At 44.6% G+C, this 23,319-nt stretch overlaps 1 protein-coding gene across 4 annotated transcripts; it reads right to left on the bottom strand.

Moving 5' to 3' along the window:
• Positions 1 to 985: 985 nt before the first annotated feature.
• DDX24 (DEAD-box helicase 24) lies at positions 986 to 23,019 on the bottom strand. 4 transcript variants are annotated; one of them, XM_081172938.1, is made up of 9 exons: positions 22,903 to 23,019; positions 17,763 to 18,484; positions 13,336 to 13,719; positions 12,174 to 12,327; positions 10,025 to 10,540; positions 6,136 to 6,211; positions 5,111 to 5,299; positions 2,839 to 2,968; positions 986 to 1,894 (listed from the first exon to the last, which is right to left on the bottom strand). In XM_081172938.1, the coding sequence occupies exons 1-9, from the start codon at positions 22,980 to 22,982 to the stop codon at positions 1,650 to 1,652; spliced, it is 2,496 nt and encodes an 831-aa protein (XP_081029064.1). In that variant the 5' UTR covers positions 22,983 to 23,019; the 3' UTR covers positions 986 to 1,649. The 4 variants fall into 4 exon arrangements, with proteins under 4 accessions (XP_081029064.1, XP_081029065.1, XP_081029067.1 ...); XM_081172939.1 differs by having other exon boundaries at positions 22,795 to 22,923; XM_081172941.1 differs by lacking the exon at positions 22,903 to 23,019 and adding an exon at positions 22,591 to 22,614.
• Between the last annotated feature and the right edge of the window lie 300 nt (positions 23,020 to 23,319).

Raw genomic sequence — 23,319 nt, 5'->3', positions numbered from 1 at the left:
GGGTGAAGTCAAATCAATGGAGAATCACAGCACCTGCTGTGACTGCAGAGACCAGTACCTCAGAACTGCAGTCGCCTGCGTTGTTTTTGCTGTGTTAGCAGCACCAAAGTGACCCCTCCGAAGTGCAAGCCTGGGCAGTGCGTAGGGAGGTTCTGGGCTGCCCAGAAGACAAGACCCCTCTCTCAGCCTCACTGATGTGGACCAAAGGAAAGCAGAGCAGTACATTTGGCACCAGCTTGACTGCAGGAGTTGCTGGAATGAGGCATACAAGGCGTCATCCAAGCATTATAGGGACTCAACTCTGGATTTGTGCAGGATTTACTCCTTAGCCTTTTCTTTTCCTGAAGCCATCCCACAAGGCAGTTTTACGTGCAAGCTCCTTGTGTCTTGAATGAATTTCATTTAATTATTATTTTATTACTGAATATAGCTTCACAGAGCCTCCAGGGCAGCTGGCTAACACAAATAATAATAGAAATATCCCCTGAGTTTGAGAAAGGTATACATCTTTCTTCAGGTAGGAAACAGCTGTAACACAAAGAAATTTTGGTAAACTATTCCAAAGTTGTGAGTGGTAGAGCATATATGTAACCAAATGATCTTGTAAAGACTGTCAAGCAGGATAGTCGTGCTTATCCTCCTACCCACCTGTTTTTCAGTCAGTAATTTTCCATTGCAAACTAGAAATATACATAACTTACTTGAACTGATTTCCTGCATGAAGTTTCTAAGTTGCTGAGGGCAATGAATTCTGAAAATGTAATTTGCTTTCGAACGCCTCCATAAAGCTACCCTTCCCCCTGATCTTTCTGTAAACAAGCAAACAAACCCACCTCTCCAGTGGATCAGGGATTTTCCTGAACAGCAAAAAGAGAAAGATGGGCTGTACCTTCTTCTCCCACAACCACTGGATGTATTGGAAAGGCCAATATTGTCTCATTGCCGCCGTTTTATGTGCTTTGTGTGTAATAAAAATGCTAAGAAAAAGTTTTACAAATATTTTAATAAAGACTTCAGCTGGGCAAGTTAAGAACAGGAAGAAATTCATTCTCTAATTTACTTTAGGGTACAGTCTATTTCCCCCCCCCCAACATGTTTTAGTTTCTTCTTTCCGCAGAAGAGAAGATTCCCCACGGCTGCTACGATTTAAAGCATCAAATGCTAATGCAAAATTCGAAGAATTACAAACATAGGGTTTTCTTTAGAAACGCATATGCAATGCCCTGCAACACCCTGCAACTTAAATGAATAAATGAACTTGATTAAAAGGATACAGAACTGATACACACACATTTATGCTTACCTGCTCCTCTGGGCTCACTGCTACCTCTGCAGTTGCTTCCACACAACCCCAATCACATGCAATGATTTCCACTCACCTGGTTCTTTCAGGTGGCATGTTTTACACAAAACTCAAGACACTGGACACCACCTGCATGTCAAGTAAACTCAGCACCAAGAAGGACCATGTGGGTGGGTGTCTGTACATGCATGTTGACTGACTTGAGAGCAGCAACAGGAGAGGAAGCAGCAATCATTCTAGAACAGGTCTGTGCTTAAAAGGAGTCTGAATATCCAGTGGCTGAGAAGGGGAGAATTAAGTGTTCCTTATCCTGCACCCCCGAAATGTCCCATCACTTCTTTAACTTCTATGCATTTTGCTGTGGTTTCTTCTTCATCTTCTTCTTCGCTTTTGCTTTTGACATGGTGTCCAACGCAGACTGAGAACGTTCTTCCGAAATATCGGACAAGAGCAGTTTCCCAGACTGAGTTGGGTATTTGGTCTTCATCAAGCTTTTAAAAACGGACTGAGAGAGCAAGTGTTTCAGATGTTTCTTCATCCCCTTTAGCATCTTCTGTTTTTCACTCTCATTTTGCTCGTCGGGTCGGCCTCCTGTAGACACACACACAGGGAGGGGGGAAACATAAATCCCAGCACAAATAATCAAGAGGGGTTCTAGACGTTTTGTTACTTAAAGATGGGGGCTGGTGAAAAGCATAGGGAAATCTACTGATAGATCACTGGACAATTTACAGTACATAGTTAAGGGTTTCTGACTCCCAATAGTTAAATGATGACATGTAAAACAAGATTCATTGTACACCTTTAGGCACCAGGCAAACCACTCCTCTTTAATCTTGCCTAGGCAAGATGAAACATGAACATCTGCTGCACTTGGACTCCAAGTGCATTGATCCTTCAGGAAGCATTAAAATATGAGACTGGCATTACTGAGGTTTGCAGAAGAAGAAGAAGAAGAAGAGTTTGGATTTGATATCCCGCTTTATCACTACCCAAAGGAGTCTCAAAGCGGCTAACATTCTCCTTTCCCTTCCTCCCCCACACCAAACACTCTGTGAGGTGAGTGAGGCTGAGAGACTTCAAAGAAGTGTGACTAGCCCAAGGTCACCCAGCAGCTGCATGTGGAGGAGCGGAGACGCAAACCCAGTTCCCCAGATTACGAGACTACCGCTCTTAACCACTACACCACACTGGCTCTCTAGTGCAGCTTTTTCTTTTTCTGAATGTCTGAACTAGCGCTAAGCTGTGCCCACTCTTGCTGAGTTTGAATGAAGCTTATGCCTTACCTGCTCTCCCCCCACTGCCCAACTTGTATGCAACCTCAAACGTTTTCCAAATGCATTTTAGATAAATACAAGAGTCCATAAATAGAGCTCTTTAGATGTGTGAGAGTACCCAGGTTATTGCCTTCATTGCTGCATGCAGGAGATATGCCCCTTATTACACCTTTCTCGGGGTGGTTCCTCCCTCCCAAGCCCAAACACACACACACACACACACACACACACACACACACACACTTGACTGCTACTTGCCTATTAGCTCATCATCATCTAAATCAAGCTCCAGTGCTTCTGCAGCTTGCTGGAGCCATGAGTTGTGCTGCTTCGCTCGGCTGTTGAAATATTCCACCTTCTCAATCTTTCTTGCCAAGTTCACCCGCTCCTGCAATGAAGCACAGTGAGGTTATGCAGGGACAGGATGTGGGCACTCAAAGCAGTACATGGACAAAGGCAATATAAGGGCTAAGTTAGACATGGCACTGTTTTCACTGGGTGGGACTTTCATAATTGCTTTTTCTTCAACAAATAGATGGTACAGGTCTGTGGATGTTTCTGGCCATTGTTATTATTATCATTATTAATATTTTAATTACCTGCCCTTCACCTTGTTAGATTGCTTCTCTCATAATAGCAGGGGAGATGAAAAAGCTTTCACACACTTTGCCTTTGTAAGGAATTCACGAATTCTAATGAACTCATGGGACCCTAGGTTAACCATTACTCCCTAAATTTTGCCATCCCTGTTATCTTCTGGACATACTTCAAGGTGATGGTTTGTAAAGTAACCCTTGGACCTCAGTCTACAAACATTACTGGCTTACAAAGGGGTCAAGCTGACTTGGAATGAGGAGACCACCTGGGTTGGAACTGGCACTCAGTTGCAAAGTTCACTGGGTGATCTTGGGTAAATCATGGGCTAGTTTGTCCGGCTACCTTGTTTTGCAGACTGCCATTAGGCCAAAATGGAAAGGGGGTCTAAGTACATTAAACTTAAGCTCCAGCATGCCTTACATTGGTCTTTTATGGAACATCAGCAGACTCAAATGGGGAAGGAGGAAGCCAACAATTCTGAATTAGAAAAGCTTTCCCCAACGACAACAATTAGTTATCTTCCACTTGTAACATGGTGATGTACAAGCTCGCCTTAAGAAGTTTGGGTACAGTGTAACTTAAGTCAACCAAGCTCTGTGCATATAAACATATCCTATGTTTCAGTGGTTTAACTGGACTTTTGTTCAACTGCAATTATTAATAAAAAGATTGGAAAATTATTTGTAAGACTACTGCTGCTTCCTCTATTTTGTTACCCAAAACATTTGGGATGGAGCAAGCTACCACCTCAAAACAGACAGAAAAAAATAATATAGACCCAGCTTCAAATTACATAGCATTCAAAACAAGGAAAATGACAAAGAAACTGGAGGGGAAATATATTTATTTTTCACTGTTATTTTATTAATTGAATTTATATTCTGCTTATCCTCCTAAAGGAGCCTTTTCTACAATGCAAAGCAATGGAAGCGATTATGCTCCACTAAGTTATATCAGAACCACCAGAGCAATTCACAAAGTCTTTTGCCCTTAGCTTTCAACACATTTTAATTCAACCATTCTGCTAGATGAATGTTCTAGATGAAAAATGAGATCTGGCAGGGCGCTGCCAACATTAAGAGCTTAGAATGTAGGCACCAAAGAAAGTCCCACGCAAGTCTGCAAATGGGACATGGTGATTTATCTATGCCTATATTCCATATTTAATAAGGGATTAAATTATTAAAGCCGCAGAAGTGACAGCAGGGTGATGAGCAATTTGAAATTCTTAAGCAGCCAAATAAAGGAAAAATTAGTCCTGAAAAACATTCATTACCTGCAATCAACTACTGAAAACTAAGCTCATTAAAAACAGCTTTGATTTTAATGTCTCCACATAACTCCTGCTCTCCTCTTGTCTTTCCTCTACTTGTGATAACATAATGTCTTCTTTTCTGGTCTTCCAACCCTGGCTGGCAAGATCTAAAGGAGAGATGAGCACTGAAGAAGCTGAACCCTGGCTCTACTCGAGTGCAGTAGCACATATCTGTCATGGATGCTTTGGTTTAGATTCCTGCATTGCAGGGGGTTGGACTAGATGACCCGTGGGATCCCTTCCAATTCTACAATTCTATGATTCTATACCCAACTTTATGCCACCTTGCTTTCAACAACTTGTCACAGGTGACCAGGACATTAATGCGGGCTAATATGTTGACTGGCAGAGAAGGGATGGATCACTCTGTCTCTCCTCTACCAGCGCACTTGCTAGAAGCATTTTTTAAAGCAAAAAAAATTACAGCAAGCTTGGCTCATGAACAGCCATCTCAGTCAGAACCACTGTTCCAGATCTCACTTCCCAACCAAGTTCCAAAATCAGGTGTTAGGAACAGACATCTGTTACGAAGCCTTGAGCAACTGTGAAAAGCGCTGCGGTTGAGAAATAAAATAAAAACCACGAACACACTACTTTCAAAGGAAAGATCTATTTCACCTTGATTGCCGTCATGCATTTTGTTTCGACGGGGAAAAAAGGAAGCTCTTCGTTCTTCCCCAGTGTCTTGTAAATCCTTTTGAAATTCATCATGTCACTTGGGCCAATCAGAAGCAAGCTCAGGCCCTCATTGGCAGCTCTGGCGGTCCTGCCGCTTCTGTGCACGTAAATCTCAGAGGTGCGAGGAACCTGCAACAGCGAAAGAGATTAAGCACTTCTGTGGGAACGGGTCTGAAGTACACCAAAAGAGAACAACGCATAGCGCTCCCCAGCAGCAAGCAATTTCACACCTACTATGGCACTGTTTCAGTTTATCTCAATGTGCGCTAACTCTTGGGAGATATTGGATTCCACAATTATGTGCAAGCCCAGAAATGTCAGAGATATCTGAAACGACAGGCTGGTTGGCACATGCCACAGTTACAAACAATGCTACTAACCAAAAAAATCATTTCTGCAGGGCTGAGCAACAGCAGAATAAAGCAGAAAGGAGCAACACTCATAAGGTCCAAGTGTGTCTGTTCCTACATTCTCTTAAGTTTACCTAACAGACTACTAGTCTTGAGAACCTACATGGGAATATTTTAATGACAGTCCATCTATAGGTAGAAGAATGGAAAACATATAAATTATATTGTGGACATCTGTCTTGGAAGGCAATGGAGGAGTGTGCCTTTGTTATATACAGTGCAACAAACAGACACACACCTTGGCTTTAAGAATTAAAAAACAGTGTAAATAATAACCTATTCAGTTGCAATTAAGAGCTAAATTTGCACCATGAAGTATAAATGGAAAACTTGATTTTCAATCCCCCTTAAATCAATGATTTAAATCAGCTTCCCTGCCTCCCTGGTAACTGAAATCATCTTGATTTAAACCAATCCACCATGCCTCTCTTTCTTCTTCTGTGTTACAACCCAAAGACAGGCCACGAAGCTCGCTTGTGGTCTTCAATTTACCGCCAGCCATCAATGTATTACAAATTCATGAACAGAGAACAGAAGTACATTTTGTTCTGGTACCTGGTAATGTATGACATGCTGCACGTGAGGAATGTCAAGACCACGAGCGGCAACATCTGTTGTCAAGAGGGCACAGCTGAAATTGCAGAAGTGGAGACAATGGTTGTTTTATTAAGGAAAGGGGGGGGGGAGCTCCCTAAAGTGTCCCTTAAGTGCATTAACACTGAATTCAGTATTACCAGAAGGCCAGATACAGTAACATAAGCAAAATAGGGCTGTGTCATAAGTACTGCAGAATGAAAAGAAAGACAAAAGGGACAAAAAAGAAGATAACCTATCTATTTAAGACTGCTTTACTTAGCCTGTGAAGGATGGGTGGAGAAACCTTCAGGGGCTACTGGTTTGTTTCCGGTTACAATTCAGACCGCTAGTTTTTGCCTGCAAGTCTTGGGAGTAAGGTTATCTGAAAGGCTTCTTCCATGTCAGCCTGCACAGGTTTTAAGATCTATGGGGGAGGCATCTGAAGCACACAGGGCAAATGTTCAGTAGAGAGCCTTCTTGATGGCTGCTCCCAAGCTCTGAAAAAGCCCTGGACACAAATTTTCACGGCCCTCTAGCAGCCACGGTGCATAGCTGTCAATTTTTCCCTTTTCTTGTGATGAATCCTATTCGGAATAAGAGAATTTCCCTTTAAAAAAAGGGAAATGTTGACAGCTATGCTATGGTGGCTCATCTACCAGAAGCGATGTATTTAGCGATAGATCTTATACCCGATTCTGACCAAACTAAGCCTTCTGATGCAAATCATGCTCTAGGAGGCTTAGTTTGGTCAGAATCAAGTATAAAGTTCCATAAGGTAAAGGTAAAGGGACCCCTGACCATTAGGTCCAGTCGTGACCGACTCTGGGGTTGCAGCGCTCATCTCGCATTATTGGCCGAGGGAGCCGGCGTACAGTTTCCGGGTCATGTGGCCAGCATGATTAAGCCGCTTCTGGCAAACCAGAGCAGTGCACGGAAGCGCCATTTACCTTCCCGCCAGAACGGTACCTATTTATCTACTTGCACTTTGAGGTGCTTTCGAACTGCTAGGTTGGCAGGAGCTGGGACCGAGCAACGGGAGCTCACCCTGTCGCAGGGATTCGAACCGCCGACCTTCTGATCGGCAAGTCCTAGGCTCTGTGGTTTAATCCACAGCGCCACTCGCGTCACATATACTTCCATAGTTAATGCTAAATAAACTACTTCTAGTAACTGAGCCACCATAGCTGCTAGAGGACTGTGAAAATGTGTGTTCTGGGCTTTTTAGACTCGTCTACCCATGTACTATCTGAAACCAGATGTGAAATATATTGGCATTATTTTCAGTTCTCCTACCCACACTATGTAAATAAGTCTAATTTGTCTTTTATGAAGTTTTACCTGCCTTGGGTTTTTTTTTACTTTGTATCTTTTTCGTTTCATTGCAATTTATCATTTGATTTCAGGAGTACGTTACTGCTGCTCGCTGCCTTGAGCAGCATTTGCTAAGGAAACCAAACATCCAACCCACGTCAGTCGCTCCAACTCACGTTAAGTTTGCTTACTCCCCTGCACAAAACAGCTGTCCTGTACACTAGGAGTCTAGGGGGGAAAAGATGCCTGGCCCAATTCCAGTGGCCCTGAGGGAGGTGCTGCTGCCGCCTGGCTCTCTAGTTGCCACCCTAGAGGCAAAAGAAAGGTGGTTTACACACACTGCGTGTGCAGCCGCAAAACACTGTGTGATGCCGACTTTCATGTGTGAAGTTGAGGCCCGCTAGCTCTCACCCCTTCTCTAGCCAGTCTTCCAGGACAACTAGCCGTTAATCAAAGCTATACAGTGTGTGTGACAACTACACATCATAGATTCTTGCTTTGTCTGCACTGGTTGGTAGTTTTGTTTGTGGGAGCAATTCAAATGCTCAGGACTGCAATACTTCAAGGGCTGCCTCTCCCCCTGTGTTCAGCATCTGAGGCCCTTCTTCGTGTGCTTCCTCCAGGTGAGGTCCAGAGGGCGGCAACACGAGAACGGGTCTTCTCTGTAGTGGCTCCCCAATTGTGGTATGTTCTTCCAGGTAAGGTTTGCCAGGCACCTTCACTCAGTGCTGTACCAGCTGCACTGGCTCCTAGTGGAGTACAGGATCAGGTTTAAGGTGCTGGTTTTACCTTTAAAGCCCTATATGGCCTAGGACCCTCGTACCTACGGGACCGCCTCTCCTGGTATGTCCCAGGGAGGAACTTACGGTCTTCAAACAAAAACAACTTGGAGATCCCGGGTCACAGGGAGGTTAGGCTGGCCTCAACCAGAGCCAGGGCTTTTTTGGCCATGGCCCCGATCTGGTGGAACGCTCTGTCACAAGAGACTAGGGCCCTCCGGGAATTGACATCTTTCCGCAGAGCCTGCAAGACAGAGTTGTTCCACCAGATCTTTGGCCAAGGAACAGTCTGACCCCCCTCTCGCCTTCTGTAATCCACATAGAACTCTAGCCCAATGGCTGCCATTAATTTGATTCTGAATTGATTTTAGAATGTATTTCAATTAATTGATTGTGATTTTATGAAAATGGTGTTATTTTTACTGTTGTTAGCCGCTCTGAGCCCGGTTTTGGCTGGGGAGGGTGGGATATAAATAAAAAGTATTATTATTATTATTATTATTATTATTATTATTATTATTATTATTATTATTATTATATATTTTAGGCGCCAGGAGAAAACGTTTCTGTTCAACCAGGCCTTGGGCTGATTAATATTCTATAGCCTTTTAAATGTGCCTTTGGGAAGGGGGGGTGTGTTATTGTTTTGCTGTTTAGTTTTTAATTATTTTGTATTTTATTCCGTGAACTGTGCCGAGATCAAATCATTCAATAAATGTTCCCATTCTTACTGACAAAGCCCTAAAGGTATTCGAAGGTCCACCTCCTGTTCTTTAATTGACAGCTTGACGTTCCTCCCTGAAGAGTCCCCAAGGAAGTCAACAGCACCACATCAAACCACACAGTATCCAGGACACAAGAATTAAAATGAAAGGCATGATACCCCTCAGCCTAACATTGCCAATCCCCTCCCAAAGGCCTGGATAAATAGAACTGCCTTCGAATTCCTCCCAAGCACAGCTAGGGGATGGGGACTGCACCATTACCTTCAGGAGGGGTTCTAAACGTGGTGGGCCACTACAGAGAAAGCCCTCTTGTGCACTCTCATCCTCCTTGCCACTGCTTTCAGGGTGTCTGCCCTCCACCGCAAATTATGGGTTGCGGCATATGGAAAATATGGCTTCTTCAAGTACCCATTTAAGGCCTTGCACACTAGTTCCAATACCTAGAATTGGGCCCAGTATCTCCCCAGCACCCAGTGCAGTGCTCTCAAAATTGGAGCGATGTGCCTTTCTCCGGCAGCTCTGCCCTGCCCAGAGCTACTGCATTCCACTGCTGCAGCTTCTGAACCATCTTCAAGGGAAGCCCCATGTAGAATGCACTGCAGCAATCTGCACAGGAGGTTAGCAGAGCATGGGTAACGGAGGCCACGCTATTGGATCCTGTCATTCAACTGTGTTCAATATCAAAGGCCTTGCTCTGTGTCCTACCTCCACTGCAGGTGTAGCTGGTTGGGACTTAAGAAAGGGCCTTCTCTACTGCGGCCCCCATGCTTCCCACAAAGAACTCCTTCCCAAATTGGATCCCTCCGTTTTAAGCTTTAGGCGAGTCGTTATTACTTTTCCCCTTAAAAGTTTCACCCAGCTTTAAATTCTGGTAAGTTTTTCAGCGTTTACTTGCTAATTGTGCTGCGGCGCATTACTCCGTTCTTGTTCTCATTGTGTTTTTGTCAATTCAAGCAATCCACTTTTGAAAAGCGGCATGATCTTAATTGATAAAATAAACCAAAGGGGGGGGGGGAGAGAGAGAGAGAGAAAGAGAGAGAGAGAGAAACCGACCTGGGGCGTTCAGCAAACCTCTCCAGGTTTTTCAACCTTTGCTTTTGGTGCATGTTTGCATGAAGAGGCAGGAGGTCGCAGTCCAATATCATCAGGAGGGCAGTGAGCCGCTTGATGCAATCTATACTATTTGCAAAAACCATGGTTCTGCCTGGGTACTGAAGGAGGAAATAATACAGGTAGTAGTCTTTCTCCTCTGTATCGCAGTGGATCCTGGTCTCGGTGAGGGTCTCCACGGTGGCCTCTTTCCTGGTCAAGTCTATCACTTTGGGCTTGCCCTTGATGCCAACTTTTTCCATCAGCATTTCCAGCTTGGTCTTCTTGTCTATTTTGACAGCTCTCTTCTTGTGGAGAACCCTGGTTGGAGCCTGGTGGATCAAAGTCAGGGTGGCAGAAAAGACAAACGTCTGGCGTTTTGGGTTATATTGCGAGTCGCTCAGCATTTCCAGCAACTGAGAGAGTTCCTCGAAATGCCCCCTCTCCACCATCCGGTCCGCTTCGTCGATCACCAGGCACCTGTCAGACGGACGCGAGAGACAGTTTTAAGAGCGTTTCGTTTTGAGATAAGAGGAGATCCGACACGCTTCAAAAGAGCCCTACCTGCTACAGCGCACACAGAAAAGAACAATGGCCTGCGGTGAGTGAACAGAACCACAAGCCGATTCTTATTCCGTATGCTTGTATAGATACCAAAGTGGGAAACCAAGGTGCAAGGAAACAAAAGTCTGATGGAATTTGCACCAGCAAATTCAAGGACTTTGCTGTTGCAAAGTGACGACCGCTAGGCCTGGTGCATCAATGCATCTCCCAGGACTGGTTTGAGGGCCAGAGCATGATGGCGCCTTCACCCGACGGTAGACTGTGGGTGAAACTGCCACCACTCCTGACCGTAAGGTGCCAGAGCTGATGCAGCTTGTTATTCCCTTAGCACACTGGTGGCAGAGGAACTCTCTGTCGCCAGCACCTGGTAGAATAGGTTCCATCAGTGCTATGGCCAATGGAGGTCATTATTCCCTTGGCATGCCAGGCACTGGCAATGGAGGGACTCCCTCTGCTGCCACTGCTTGGCGCACCAAGGGAGGAATGAGCACTGGTGGAGGAAGAGGAGTGCGGGGGGAGTGCCCCGCCTCCGGCAGGGTGCCATCACAACTGCCCACCCCAGGATGCACGCCAGCCCTGTCCCCTGGTGCCGGAGCATGAAACTCCGCAACTAGGAATGAGCTGTAGTCCGGGCCCAGGAGGAACCAGGGTGAAACTGATGCCACTCCCGCTAACCCGCAAATGAAATCTTAAATGTAGGTTGTGGTTGCTACCATGGAACGTCTAGGCGCCATTTCTTTTCAATGGGATTTGTTATCATCATCATCTTGTTCATTTCTATACCACTTTATATTTTAAAGAACAAATCTCAAAACGGTTTATAGCATATTGAAACATCAAATAAAGCAATCCGGAATACAACAAATTCAGGCTTCAAGAAAAATATTTCAGATCATTCCCTAAGTGACATTTTGGTTTCCCCAGAGATCTCCAGGTGATCACAGCTGGACCCACGGCAGTCGCAAAATGCACCTGGCGCCTGGCTGATTTCTAATACTGGTCGCCACTTGCCAGTGCCTGGAAATTTGCTTTGAAACGTGGCATGAGCTGGGTGGAGGAGAAAATCTGGTAAGTCAGGCCAATTATGGAAACCGTTTCCATCCTCCACCCACCTCAATTGTTCTATAGTAGCTTCATGGTCTCTGCTGTTCATCTGAATGAGCCACAGTATGTTCAGGCAGGTGCAACAGAGCTAAGCAGTCCGAGTGCAACATCAAGCATGCATAAGTGTCCTCCGATTCTCAAAGCAGCAATTGTGAACTTCAAGGGAAAACCCTGAAAGATCCTGCAAAGTGTTTACTGCAGAGGTGGCTAACCATGGTGCCCTTGGTGTTGCTGAACTCCAAATCCCATCAGCCCCAGTGAGAACCACCAACGGTCAGGGCTGATGGGAGCTGTAGTCCAAAAACATCTGGAGGGTGATACACTGACTACCTCTGTACTATTGCTTAAGCAGGAAGTTCTTTAGCACTGATGATCTTAAAAATACCCAGATAGTATTTGCTCGTTTGGGAGAAGGAAGACATATTAGAAAAGGGATCTTGAGTACCTGAGTTGCCGCAGGTTTGAGAGATGTGGCTGCTTCTCCTGTATTAGCTCCCACAGGCGCCCCGGGGTTGCGATTACAATCTCGGGCTTCCTTTTCAGAACTCGCTGCTGCTTCTGAGGTGCCATTCCTCCAACAAGAATGGTTGCTTTAATGCCTAAAAGACAGAAGACCAATAGGACATTAAGGTCCCTGGAGCATTGTTGCAGCAGCTATATTTCATAAAATGTTCTGGCATGAAAGTCATGAGATGCTGCACCATGTTTGTAAGAAATCACTGGATTTACCTCCCCTCTTTTTAGGAGCACAAACCTCCACAAAAGTATTTCCCAATGTTTTTTTAAAAAAACCAACGAACTACAAAGATGACCTGCGTCTCCAAAACAGCATTTATCCCGTATTCAAGATGGTGTGCGCTCCTCCTAGTAGTGGATCATTTAAAAAATTCAAAAAATCCTTACTGATGCGATGCTGAGCCCCCCCAAAAGTGGAATTCTCAACCTGTATAAATTATGCAAATAACAACCACTCTTATTCTGAATAATTTATCTTGGCTTTCTAGTTGTGTAAGAAAATGAACCGGGCTGGTCATTGAAGCGCCACCACCAATCACTGGACATCTTACTCAACCACCTCTCTGGGTTCTCAGATGTCCACAGGCCATGCCCAGACACCTTCAAACACAGCCTCACAGCAAGGAAGGTCAGAAAGCTGCATTTCAAAAAAGAAAAGAAAAAAACACACCAAGGATTTTCTCAGGAAACTGATTGTGCATACCAGTACCATAGTCTGTGCTTTCCCTGCAGAGAAGACAGAGAACTGTAGGAAACTTTCTCTGCAGAGCATGTTTCCATTTTAGGAAAGGGAAACTGAAGCAATGTACTTCAGCAGCAAAGTAAAATAACGGAAGACAGACCTTTATATGTATGTTAGAGGAAAATAAAAACTGATTTTATATATGCTATTGTCTCATCTCTCTTCACTCTATTGTAGAATCACTTCTAGATGTGTTATAGGAAGCGATTCACAAATGAAATAATAACCACAACAATAGCATTGATGGATGGCCATCTGTCATGGGGGCTTTAGTTGAGATTGCTGCATTGCAGAGCGTTGGACCCATGGAGTCCCTTCCAATTCTATGATTACCAGGAATTGACATTACCTGTGAATCTGTTCACCGCATCAATGTGATGTTTCACTTGGACAGCAAGTTCTCTTGTAGGAGTCAAGACCAATCCCAGAAGAGGATTGTTTTTATGTGCAGCAGTGTTAGGTTTTGGGGAACCCGGATCACGTTCTGTACCCTCCGACACCTTCAGGTTTCCTGCTGCCAAAGACTTGTCGCCATCGCCATCGCCACTAGCTTCACCCCCATTAGGGCTCAAGCCTCCTGTATCCACACTCTCTTCCTGCTCGGGTACCTCATCCTCACCGTCCTCTCCTTCGTCAAGCGGGCTGTCCCTTCCACTTGCCAGTCCTGTTGACTTGCGCCACTGCAGAATGGAATGGATCATTGGAATGGCGAAAGCAAGAGTCTTACCACTTCCTAAACACGGACAAATGAAATGCAGGTTAGAAACCTAGGAACACAAGAGGAGCCTGCTGGATCAGGCCAATGGCCCACCTAGTTGTCACGGGGTTGCCAGGGTACGCCTTTGAGGAGCGGGAACAGTCAGAGGGAGATAGAGAGGAAGGGAAGGATGGGGAAGAGGGAGAGAGCCAGGAGGCGGGAAGGCTCTCTGATGCTGAAGCAGAGCCCCCGAACCGCACAGGAAGTTCAGGAACAGATGGAGAGCCTGTCCCTGTGCCGTCTGCACAGGAAAGGAGAGGGTTAAAACGCAAGGATCAGAGACGTCCCATGAAACTTCCCTGCCTTTTCTGTTGGAGGAGAAGCCGAATCTCGCCGAATCTGAACTGGACGATTCGGACGCATGATTGTAATGTGCTGCTTGTACATATGTAAAATAAAGAACTGTAAATACCTCTCTGAATGAGCAGAGGGTGCTTATTGTGAAGAGCAGATACAAGCCATCACACTAGTCGAGCATCTTGTCACAGCAGCCACCCAGATGCCTGGGGGAAACAGGCAAACCCAAGAGTCCCCCCCCCCATGTGGTTTCCAGCATTGCTGCCTCCAACCATGGAGGCAGAGTCTAGACAACCCTCTTTGAAAGCCATCCAAGCTGGTGGCCATCATTGCCTCCCACAGAACTAAGCTCCAGAGTTTAACTAGGCACTTTCTTTACCCATCCTGAATCTTCCAACATTCAGCTTCATTGGATAAGTTCCAGTGTGAGGAGCAGGGGGGGGGGCATTCCTCTATCCACTTTCTCCATGCGTAATTTTATGAACTTCTACCATGTTGCCTCTCTTTGCCTTTTCCCTAAACTAAAAAGCCCCAAATTCTGTACCTTTTTTTCCACAGGGGACTTGCTCCACCCCATTTCTTTTTAACACATCTTTATTTTTGTTTTTAAAAAACTCATATAACAAACCATCCCCATTCATCCCCACACCCCAAGAAACACGCCATCCATATATAGTGTAAATGAGAGTCAAACATTCAACAGGTTACTCTTTTCTGAATGTTTTCTAAACTGCCATACACTAGTGTACCCAGGTAATTCCATATCAACTTTTTTACCTGGTGTCATCCAATTTTCTTAATATTTTGTATACTTGTTGAATGATCAAAACTAAGCTTAAATCTAAAATTAAGAAACCAAACCAGCTGATTTCCCCCACTAGTCTGGTATTGTCTACTCTTCTTTGACTGCCAGCTCTTTTCCAGGATCTCAGGCAAGGGATTCTTTTACTTCAGCAGTTTCCTGCTCCTTGAAGTTGATGAGGATTGAATCTCAGAAATTCTGGATGCAAAGTATATGCATTATCCCTCAGCCAGGGCTCCCTCTCTTAATTAAAGGAAGGTAAAGGGACCCCTGACCATTAGGTCCAGTCGTGACCGACTCTGGGGTTGCAGCGCTCATCTCGCTTTATTGGCCGAGGGAGCCGGCGTACTGTTTCCGGGTCATGTGGCCAGCATGACTAATCCACTTCTGGCAAACCAGAGCAGTGCACGGAAACGCCGTTTACCTTCCCGCCGGAGCAGTACCTATTTATTTACACCTATTTATCTACTTGCACTTCGTGCTTTCGAACTGCTACGTTGGCAGGAGCAGAGACTGAGCAACGGGAGCTCACCCTATCACGGGGATTCGAACCGCCGACCTTCTGATCGGCAAGTCCTAGGCTCTGTGGTTTAAACCACAGCGCCACCCGCGTCCCCTCTCTTAATTAAAGCCATGTAAATATATGTAGTTGCCTTATAATGAGTCAAATTGGCACTTCTTAAAGCAGGCACCTGTCGTTGCTTATCTCACCAAGGCACTTCACAGTGGGTTCCTTTTCAACAGTAGCAATTAATAAATATAAATCATTGTGAAATCTTTTGAACAGATACATATTTTTTAAAACCAACAAATAAGTGCTTGGACTCTTAAAAAGTACTGGTTCCTTCGCAGGCTGCTAGTCTGTAATAAGACTCATCGCAAAGCAAAATGGATGCTGTGCTTAAAAAATATATTAAAAATTGCAGTGGTTTTGGGCCTGCTTGTTGTTGGGTGTGCAAAGGCTGCTCTGAGGCTTCCACCATCCTAAGGTAACATACATAGCAGTGTAATGCTATTGACGTGCAACATGTGTACTTGGTTGGATTTTTCCTTCTACTCTCTCTCTTTTTTAAAAAAGCTCTATAAAAGGAATTGTCTTAATTGACAGCTCTGATCAGCGCTCTCCACACACAGAAATGAAAACTAGGCCAAGGACAAACTGCATTCTACTCAACTCATCTCTCGTGATGCAATTATCTGTTGCTGCCATTGACATTTTAACTCCTTCTGTAAGAAATATGGAGTCACTAACCCAGAAGTTTCCCTCATAAGGAGTGGAGCTACTTTTCCCAAGTGAAAACTGGCAAACAGGAGGGCCTCTCTTAATCCCTGCCCCCCACACCAAGTCCCCCTGCGCATATGCCCCAGGTCTTGTGGTAAAGGTTGTTCACCCAGGCTGGCATCTGAATCTGGAAGACAGTCCACCTAGGGAAGGGGGAATTGGCAGACATTTCTTCTATCACGCCAATGCTCCCCCTCAGTAAGTGTTGAGATAATGTGAATTCAGGGGAAACGAAGTTGGGACCTTCTCAATTCAAGAAGCCAGGGGTGGTTAACCTGCAGCCCTCCAGATGCTGAACTACGAATCCAGTTGCTGAACTACGAATCTCGTAAGTCCCAGACAGCATGGCCAATGGTGGAGGATTATGGGAGTTGTAGTTCAGCAACATCAGGAGAATGGCTCTGTAGCTTTAGCTCTCAAAAAAAAATGAACGATTCTCTCCCCACCAAAATGAAACAAAACCGAGAGGGGAGTTGCCCAGAGCTCAAAAGGGGACAGGGTGCAATCTGTCATGTTGACAGACAGGTCTTGGCTTGAATTACAGATAATTATTTTCTCAGGGCACTCCAATCACAATGTAGAGATCTCTTACGCTTCTAGGGAAGAAAAGTTAAAATCCCAAAGTCTTAGGGGGCATGGGGAGCTCACACACTCCACCAGTAAACCTTCTACCACCACCTTATGATTCATTCTGAAATTCAGAAGGCTTCATCCCCTCAGAAGGGGTGGTGATGCCTGCAAACTGCATCCAATTTGGCCAGAACATCAAAAAAGTAATGGACTTTTCCTTTAGTTGAGATTCATCAAATTTTAGAGGCGCCCTTCATGAAAATTTCTCTATCGGTCTACAATTTGGCAGGCTCACTGCATTCCGGAAGGGCATTTGTCTCTCAAAATTTTATCCACTTTGGCCAAAAAGGGGAAAATGTTATAGTCACTACAGGTTCCCCATTACAGTGAATAAGGAAAACATAGAGCTTTGTTTTAGGCATAGTGGCTTAGAAGCCAGAGCACAGATTGAAAAAGAGAGTACAAAGCAACTCGGAACAGATTGGAATATTTAAAAACACACAAACACGCAGATACAAGTTGAATCTTAGTGGTCGTGCAGCTGTCTGTCATTTGTTACTGACAATTGGCAGGTTATAAGAATCCATATTTGATGCCTGCCAAATTTAGCTGAGAGAGGCCAACAAATCTAATACACTGAAATTGCCATATAAAATTTTACATTCAAAAAGCACGTTTCAAAGTTGAAAATTTGCACTTTTGCTTTTAACTTGTATTTTATTCTGTGAACTGCCTTGAGATCTTACGATGGAGAATGTTATATAAATTTAATAAATAAAAATAATAAATTGTTGTGGGGAAGAGGGCATTGCTGGTCTTGCCTACAGCAGTAAAATGTCTTGGGCCGGCCCTATCCTCACCACTGATGTCCTGTTGGCCCTCTTCAATTTCACCAGCCCCTGCACCCAAATATTTTTCACCCACAAAAGAAAAAGATGAAATTCTCAGCACACTGTACTTTCTGCTCAGTTACCAAAATCCATGCTTCTTTCATTTGCTTATGGAGGTACAGAATCAACACAACTTGGACAGTGGAAGCAAAACAACCACCGTGGCAATGAGTTATACCTGTCTCTGCAGCTCCAAGGATGTCCATGCCATCTCGAATTGCAGAAGGCAGAGCCAGGGCCTGAATCGGAGTTGGCGCACTGAACCCTAATTCACTCAGTGCCTGAAGAACGGGCTTAGGAACGAAGAGGCCTTTCCATGCAGACATATCCACTTCCTGACCTGAAGATAAAGAAAGGACTTCTGCCGTCCAGTTTTTAGCCTTTTTAGAAGCTTTAGCTGGTTCAGCAACATCTTGGGGAGGACATGTTTTCTTCTTCAACTCTCTCTTCCTCTTTTTCTTCGCTTTCCTTTTCAGGATTGTGGTGTCTCCTTCCACTCTCTCATCCTGCTCAAAGCTAGGGGTGGCCTCTTTACATTCAGCCTCCTGCTCAGTTGTTACCAGTTCCTTCACTTTGGGTTCATCACCACTCTTCACCTCCTGTTCCAGATTCTTCTCCTTCTTCCTCTTCTTTTTGGGAATTGCGCTATGTTCTTCCTCTTCTCCAGGCCTCCTACTAGATTTTCTCTCCTTGGCATTTTCTTCTCCCGCTTTCGAGGAAGACACCAGTTTATAATCTGTAAGCTCCTCAAAGCATACTAAGCCTCCAAGTTGCTCGTCGGCAAAGAGATTTGGGTCAATCTCAATGGGCTTCCATGCCCCTGTCACTTTGATGCCTCTTCGCTTAAGTTTGGATGGAGTCTTAAACTTACTTGAACCTCGCTTGAGCTTCATGACTGACCTTCAAAGAAGAACAAAGGAAAATATTTCAAAAATGGCTATCAGTTAAATTCATTATATAAAGTAAAGGTAAAGGTAAAGGGGCCCCTGACCATTAGGTCCAGTCATGACCAACTCTGGGGTTGCGGCGCTCATCTCGCTTTATTGGCCGAAGGAGCCGGCGTACAGCTTCCGGGTCACATGGCCAGCATGACTAAGCCGCTTCTGGCAAAACCAGAGCAGTGCACGGAAACGCCGTTTACCTTCCTGCTGGAGTGGTACCTATTTATCTACTTGCACTTTGAGGTGCTTTTGAACTGCTAGGTTGGCAGGAGCTGGGACCGAGCAATGGGAGCTCACCCCGTCGCAGGGATTCGAACCGCTGACCTTCTGATCGGCAAGTCCTAGGCTCTGTGGTTTAACCCACAGCACCACCTGCGTCCCATTATATAAAGTACATAACATGAAATTGCACAAAAGGAAGAGATGAAAGAAAAAAGGATACTACTGTGCACTGTTTTAACACTTTATGCAATTTTTTTTAAGTGACTCATAATGCAGAAAAAGTGATAAATGGCAGTACATCATGAAATTTGTTGTTTTTAGAATTAATAAACAAAGTCTGTTTTGTGCTGCTATAGCTGCTTGTAAAAAAAGCCAATCTGGATATTAAAACCATGTCCCAGATTTTCTTAAGCCAATCAGAATTTGTGTGGTTTTCAAGGATTGAGCTATATATTCCTGCCACTGTCAATAAATTTAATATTAATTGTAAATCTACTTTGCTCTGCCTCTTCTTTGATTTGATGCAAGGGTATATCTTTATAAACTGGACTAGGCAGGTGTATCTGATGAGGCCATTTCAAATCAAAATGTAATTCTCTACAGCTCCCAGCTATGAGCATCTCTCCTTCATGCAATCAGCAGTCTAGTTTCTCTTCCCCTCTTGGGTCCTCCCTAAGTTCATTCAGACCATTCCCACCCTCCTTTCCTAGTCCTTCCCTGCTTCCCACGCCATGCTACCTCCTCCCAAGACCCTCTCTTTCCCTAGACCAGAGTTTCCCAACCTACTGCATTCCAGATGTTTTGGACTACAACTCCAATCATTCCAGACCATGGGTGAGCGGGTATTTGAACCCTGGTCTCCCTAGCCTGACACCCTAACCACTATTCCAACAGCATTTAGAGGGCACCACATTGGCTAACTAGCACAGACCTTCTTCTTACAGTCATCCTTACAAGCCTGCTAAGTCCATTCATATGAAAAGTGACAACAGCTACTAGGACTTTTACTGTTAACATTTATCTTGGGGGCTGGGGGAGTTGAATAATCACTCATGTGAGCAACTCCTACAGCAACATGTCTCAATATGCCCTTCATAGGCTTGTGTTCTCTTCCTGGTTCTTTGAACATTTGGTTCTACATATTTTGTTCTGAACAACAATCCTCTCAGATTTGGTAGTGACTGTATTTTTAAAAAAAAACTTTCAGGCAGCAAGCATGGACAACGCTAGCTATAACTGGCAGCTGTGGCACTGGATTCATTAGACTCAAGAGCTGATAGAAGATTACATGTACAAAAGGAATAAAAATTTTCCTTCTGAAATTTGCAAAGGGAAGACATGAAATGAAGTGGTGCCTTGTACTGTCAGCTGCATATTCCCTTATAAAGGATCCTAAACATACAGCTAGGCATTCACAGAATCATAGAGTTGAAAGGGACCCCGAGGGTCATCTAGTCCAACCCCCTGCAGTGCAGGGAATCATAATCTGAATAATATTTATTTGCATCAGCCACTGGCCGTAGCAATAAAATAAAATAAAATGTACTGAAGATAGACGTAAAAGCTTAACTATACAAAATAAATTTGCAATGCAGGATCTTTTGCCCAACGTGGGGCTTGAACCCATGACCCTGAGATTAAGAGTCTCATGCTGTACTGACTGAGCTATCTCAGGCATTTGACCAGTCCCATAATGGTCACAATAAGGTTACAGCAGGAGGACAAATGCTAATCAACAGGTTTGACACTTAGATGGCCCTTACAGTGGTATCTTGAATTACAGACGCTTCAGGTTACAGACTCCGCTAACCCAGAAATAGTACTTCGGTTTAAGAACTTTGCTTCAGGATGAGAACAGAAATCGCGCCGCAGCAGCAGGAGGCCCCATTAGCTAAAGTGGTGCTTCAGGTTAAGAACAGTTTCAGGTTAAGAACGGACCTCCGGAACAAATTAAGTTCTTAACTAGAGGTACCACTGCACTAGCTGGACCATAAAGAAGGCTGATCGCCGAAGAATTGATGCTTTTGAATTATGGTGCTGGAGGAGACTCTTGAGAGTCCCATGGACTGCAAGAAGATCAAAGCTATCCATTCTTAAGGAAATCAGCCCTGAGTGCTCACTGGAAGGACAGATCGTGAAGCTGAGACTCCAATACTTTGGACACCTCATGAGAAGAGAAGACTCCCTGGAAAAGACCCTGATGTTGGGAAAGATGGAGGGCACAAGGAGAAGGGGATGACAGAGGATGAGATGGTTGGATAGTGTTCTCGAAGCTACCAGCATGAGTTTGACCAAACTGCGGGAGGCAGTGGAAGACAGGAGTGCCTGGCGTGCTCTGGTCCATGGGGTCAGGAAGAGTCGGACACGACTAAACACCACCACCACTGTACTAAGAAATAATGACATCAACTTTTTAAAAAATGTGATATATTATTTTAATTCTGCCCATCCTCCACAGGACCCACATTATCAAGCATACTACCCATTCCCCATTATTCTCCTTGGAACAGCCCTGTGAAGCAGGCTGTGCAAACTGTGTGCAACTAACCCAACATCACACCATAAGCTTCATGACTGAATGAGGAACCGAACCAGTCCTAGTGGCTTCTGTAACTGATGGCAGCTTACTCACAGAAGCTTGTGTGCCTGTTTGGAAATGCCTGCAGTTTCATCTGGTAGCCAAGGGGGTACATTTTTCCATGCTCCTAGGTCCAGCCCCCCCCCCCCCAATAGGGCTAGGGAGCTGAAATAAAAGAGTGATCTTCTACACCTTTATTCAATGTTAGTCATACTCAGAACAGACCCACGGAAATATGCTGAATTAAATAACTGAAGTCCACTGGTTGCAATGGGTCTACTCAGAGTATGAGCTGGCTATCGCTCAGGGGCTTACTTCAAATATCTGAGTATTTAACATGGTTAATTGTCCAACATGTCAAGCCTAATCCTAAACTACAGTTTTTGTGGGATTCAGTGTCCAGGTTTAAACATACAGTTGTTAAAACAGGGCTGCAACTTTGGGAAAGTAAGGCATAAGTACCCACATTAACAGATGTACAATAGGTGGAAATTAAATAGCTGCATCTTTCTCCATCCTATACTGTACCTGCAATGATTTATTTGGGAGGGGGCATTGTTCACATCAAATTTGGCTGTCACCTATGCTAAGGTCATGTGATTTTAACAAAATTTTTAATTTTTTTATATTATTGTAAACCCCTGTGATTGATATATAATATATATATTAATAAGCAAACAAATAAATAACAGAAAATGTTATTTACCCCAACCAATTTGCAAGTGAACAGAGGACAAGGAAGAATAAAAAATAGAAATGAACTGTAAGTGTTCGGTTTTCAGAGAATGAGAGACTTTCGGATCTCTGCTAATCAGCAACCTCCCAATTGACCAGTCCACCCAGTAAAAGTGGTACGCAACAACATTAAGTTGTGAGCTTGCGTCCAACACGCAGCCAACTGCACGGATTAACAGTTGACCAGGAAGCCATCCTAAATATGTTTTATTCAGAAGTTTATTCAAAACCGGGGATCTACTTCCAAGTACTGAGGAGAACAATCTCCAAACCACCACAGCGCCATGAAGCTCAGTGGGGTGAACCCCAGCTGATCCCCCTCCCCAGCCGTTTCTCAACCAATCTTACCGTTACTGTCGCGAGATTAAAGGGGGGGGGGGAGAGGGGAGAGAAAGGAAGGAAAGAGAGAAGGTATGTGCCACTCTAGGCTCCTGAGAGGAACAGCGAGGCATCAAAGCGGCAATAACAAGCATTTTTAAGGATGCAGCCTTATAAATGGTAATGAAACTACAAGAACAGTAAATAGCAACCTCGATTTTGCTTCTTTGGGGTCTGCCGTCTGTCCTTTCCTGCTACGCGGTTATCTCCTTCCAAATTCTTATTATATATTCTTATTAGTTGAACTTATTAGTCGCTTGTCACCCAAGGTCTCCAAGAGACTTACACTGAAATATCTATATGCATAAATATATTACACCACACAAATCTCTACGACTGCCAAAAGTAATCCTTGCCTTCCTTCCTCCGCTGGCCTCCGAGGCTACTTCAGCGCGCTTGCCGGATTTAACAGCCCAGCGAGAACCGTTTGCACCCGCCGAGAAAAGTCCCTGCGAAGATCCCACCAGACACTGCACAGCGACGCTTCCGAGAAATCCCACCACGTGGGAGCCTCACGGGGGCGGCCATGATGCCGTGACGTCATCCCTCAGCGCCGGGCTCGCTTCAGAACTTTTATCAGGCTGCCTGCCTGGCTGTCTCTCCAGCATTGGGGAAGGCTGCGGTTGCTACATTGGGGCGGTCATGACTCTGTGGGAAGGGTGGGGGAAAGCACAGGATGAGGCATCCGATTCTGCTGGTTGTTGTTATCCGATGGTCGGTTTAGATGAGCGTTATTGCTCTGGGATAAGTTGAGTGGAGTTTTGGAAGAGTTATGTTATCAGGAAGGGCTCTTCCCCACCCCCGTTGCTTAATTATGGCTGTTTTTTTATTGTTGTTGTTATTATTATTTTATCCTCAGAGAATGTTCAGCACTTCATTAG

This window comes from Podarcis bocagei (genome assembly GCF_964188305.1).
Source record: "Podarcis bocagei genome assembly, chromosome: 1".
NCBI lineage: Eukaryota > Metazoa > Chordata > Lepidosauria > Squamata > Lacertidae > Podarcis > Podarcis bocagei.
Note: the sequence above shows the minus strand (reverse complement) of the source record. Positions and strands in the feature narration are given on the sequence as shown.

What these genes read in the sequence shown, in the direction of transcription:
- DDX24 (XM_081172938.1), bottom strand. Translation starts at nt 22,982, where the DNA reads ATGACGTCACGGCATCATGGCCGCCCCCGTGAGGCTCCCACGTGGTGG. An exon ending in TCAAACCTGCGGCAACTCAG is followed by an intron (nt 10,541 to 12,173) that starts GTACTCAAGATC and finishes TCCGTCTGACAG; the next exon opens with GTGCCTGGTGATCGACGAAG. An exon ending in AGGTTTGCTGAACGCCCCAG is followed by an intron (nt 6,212 to 10,024) that starts GTCGGTTTCTCT and finishes CTGCAATTTCAG; the next exon opens with CTGTGCCCTCTTGACAACAG.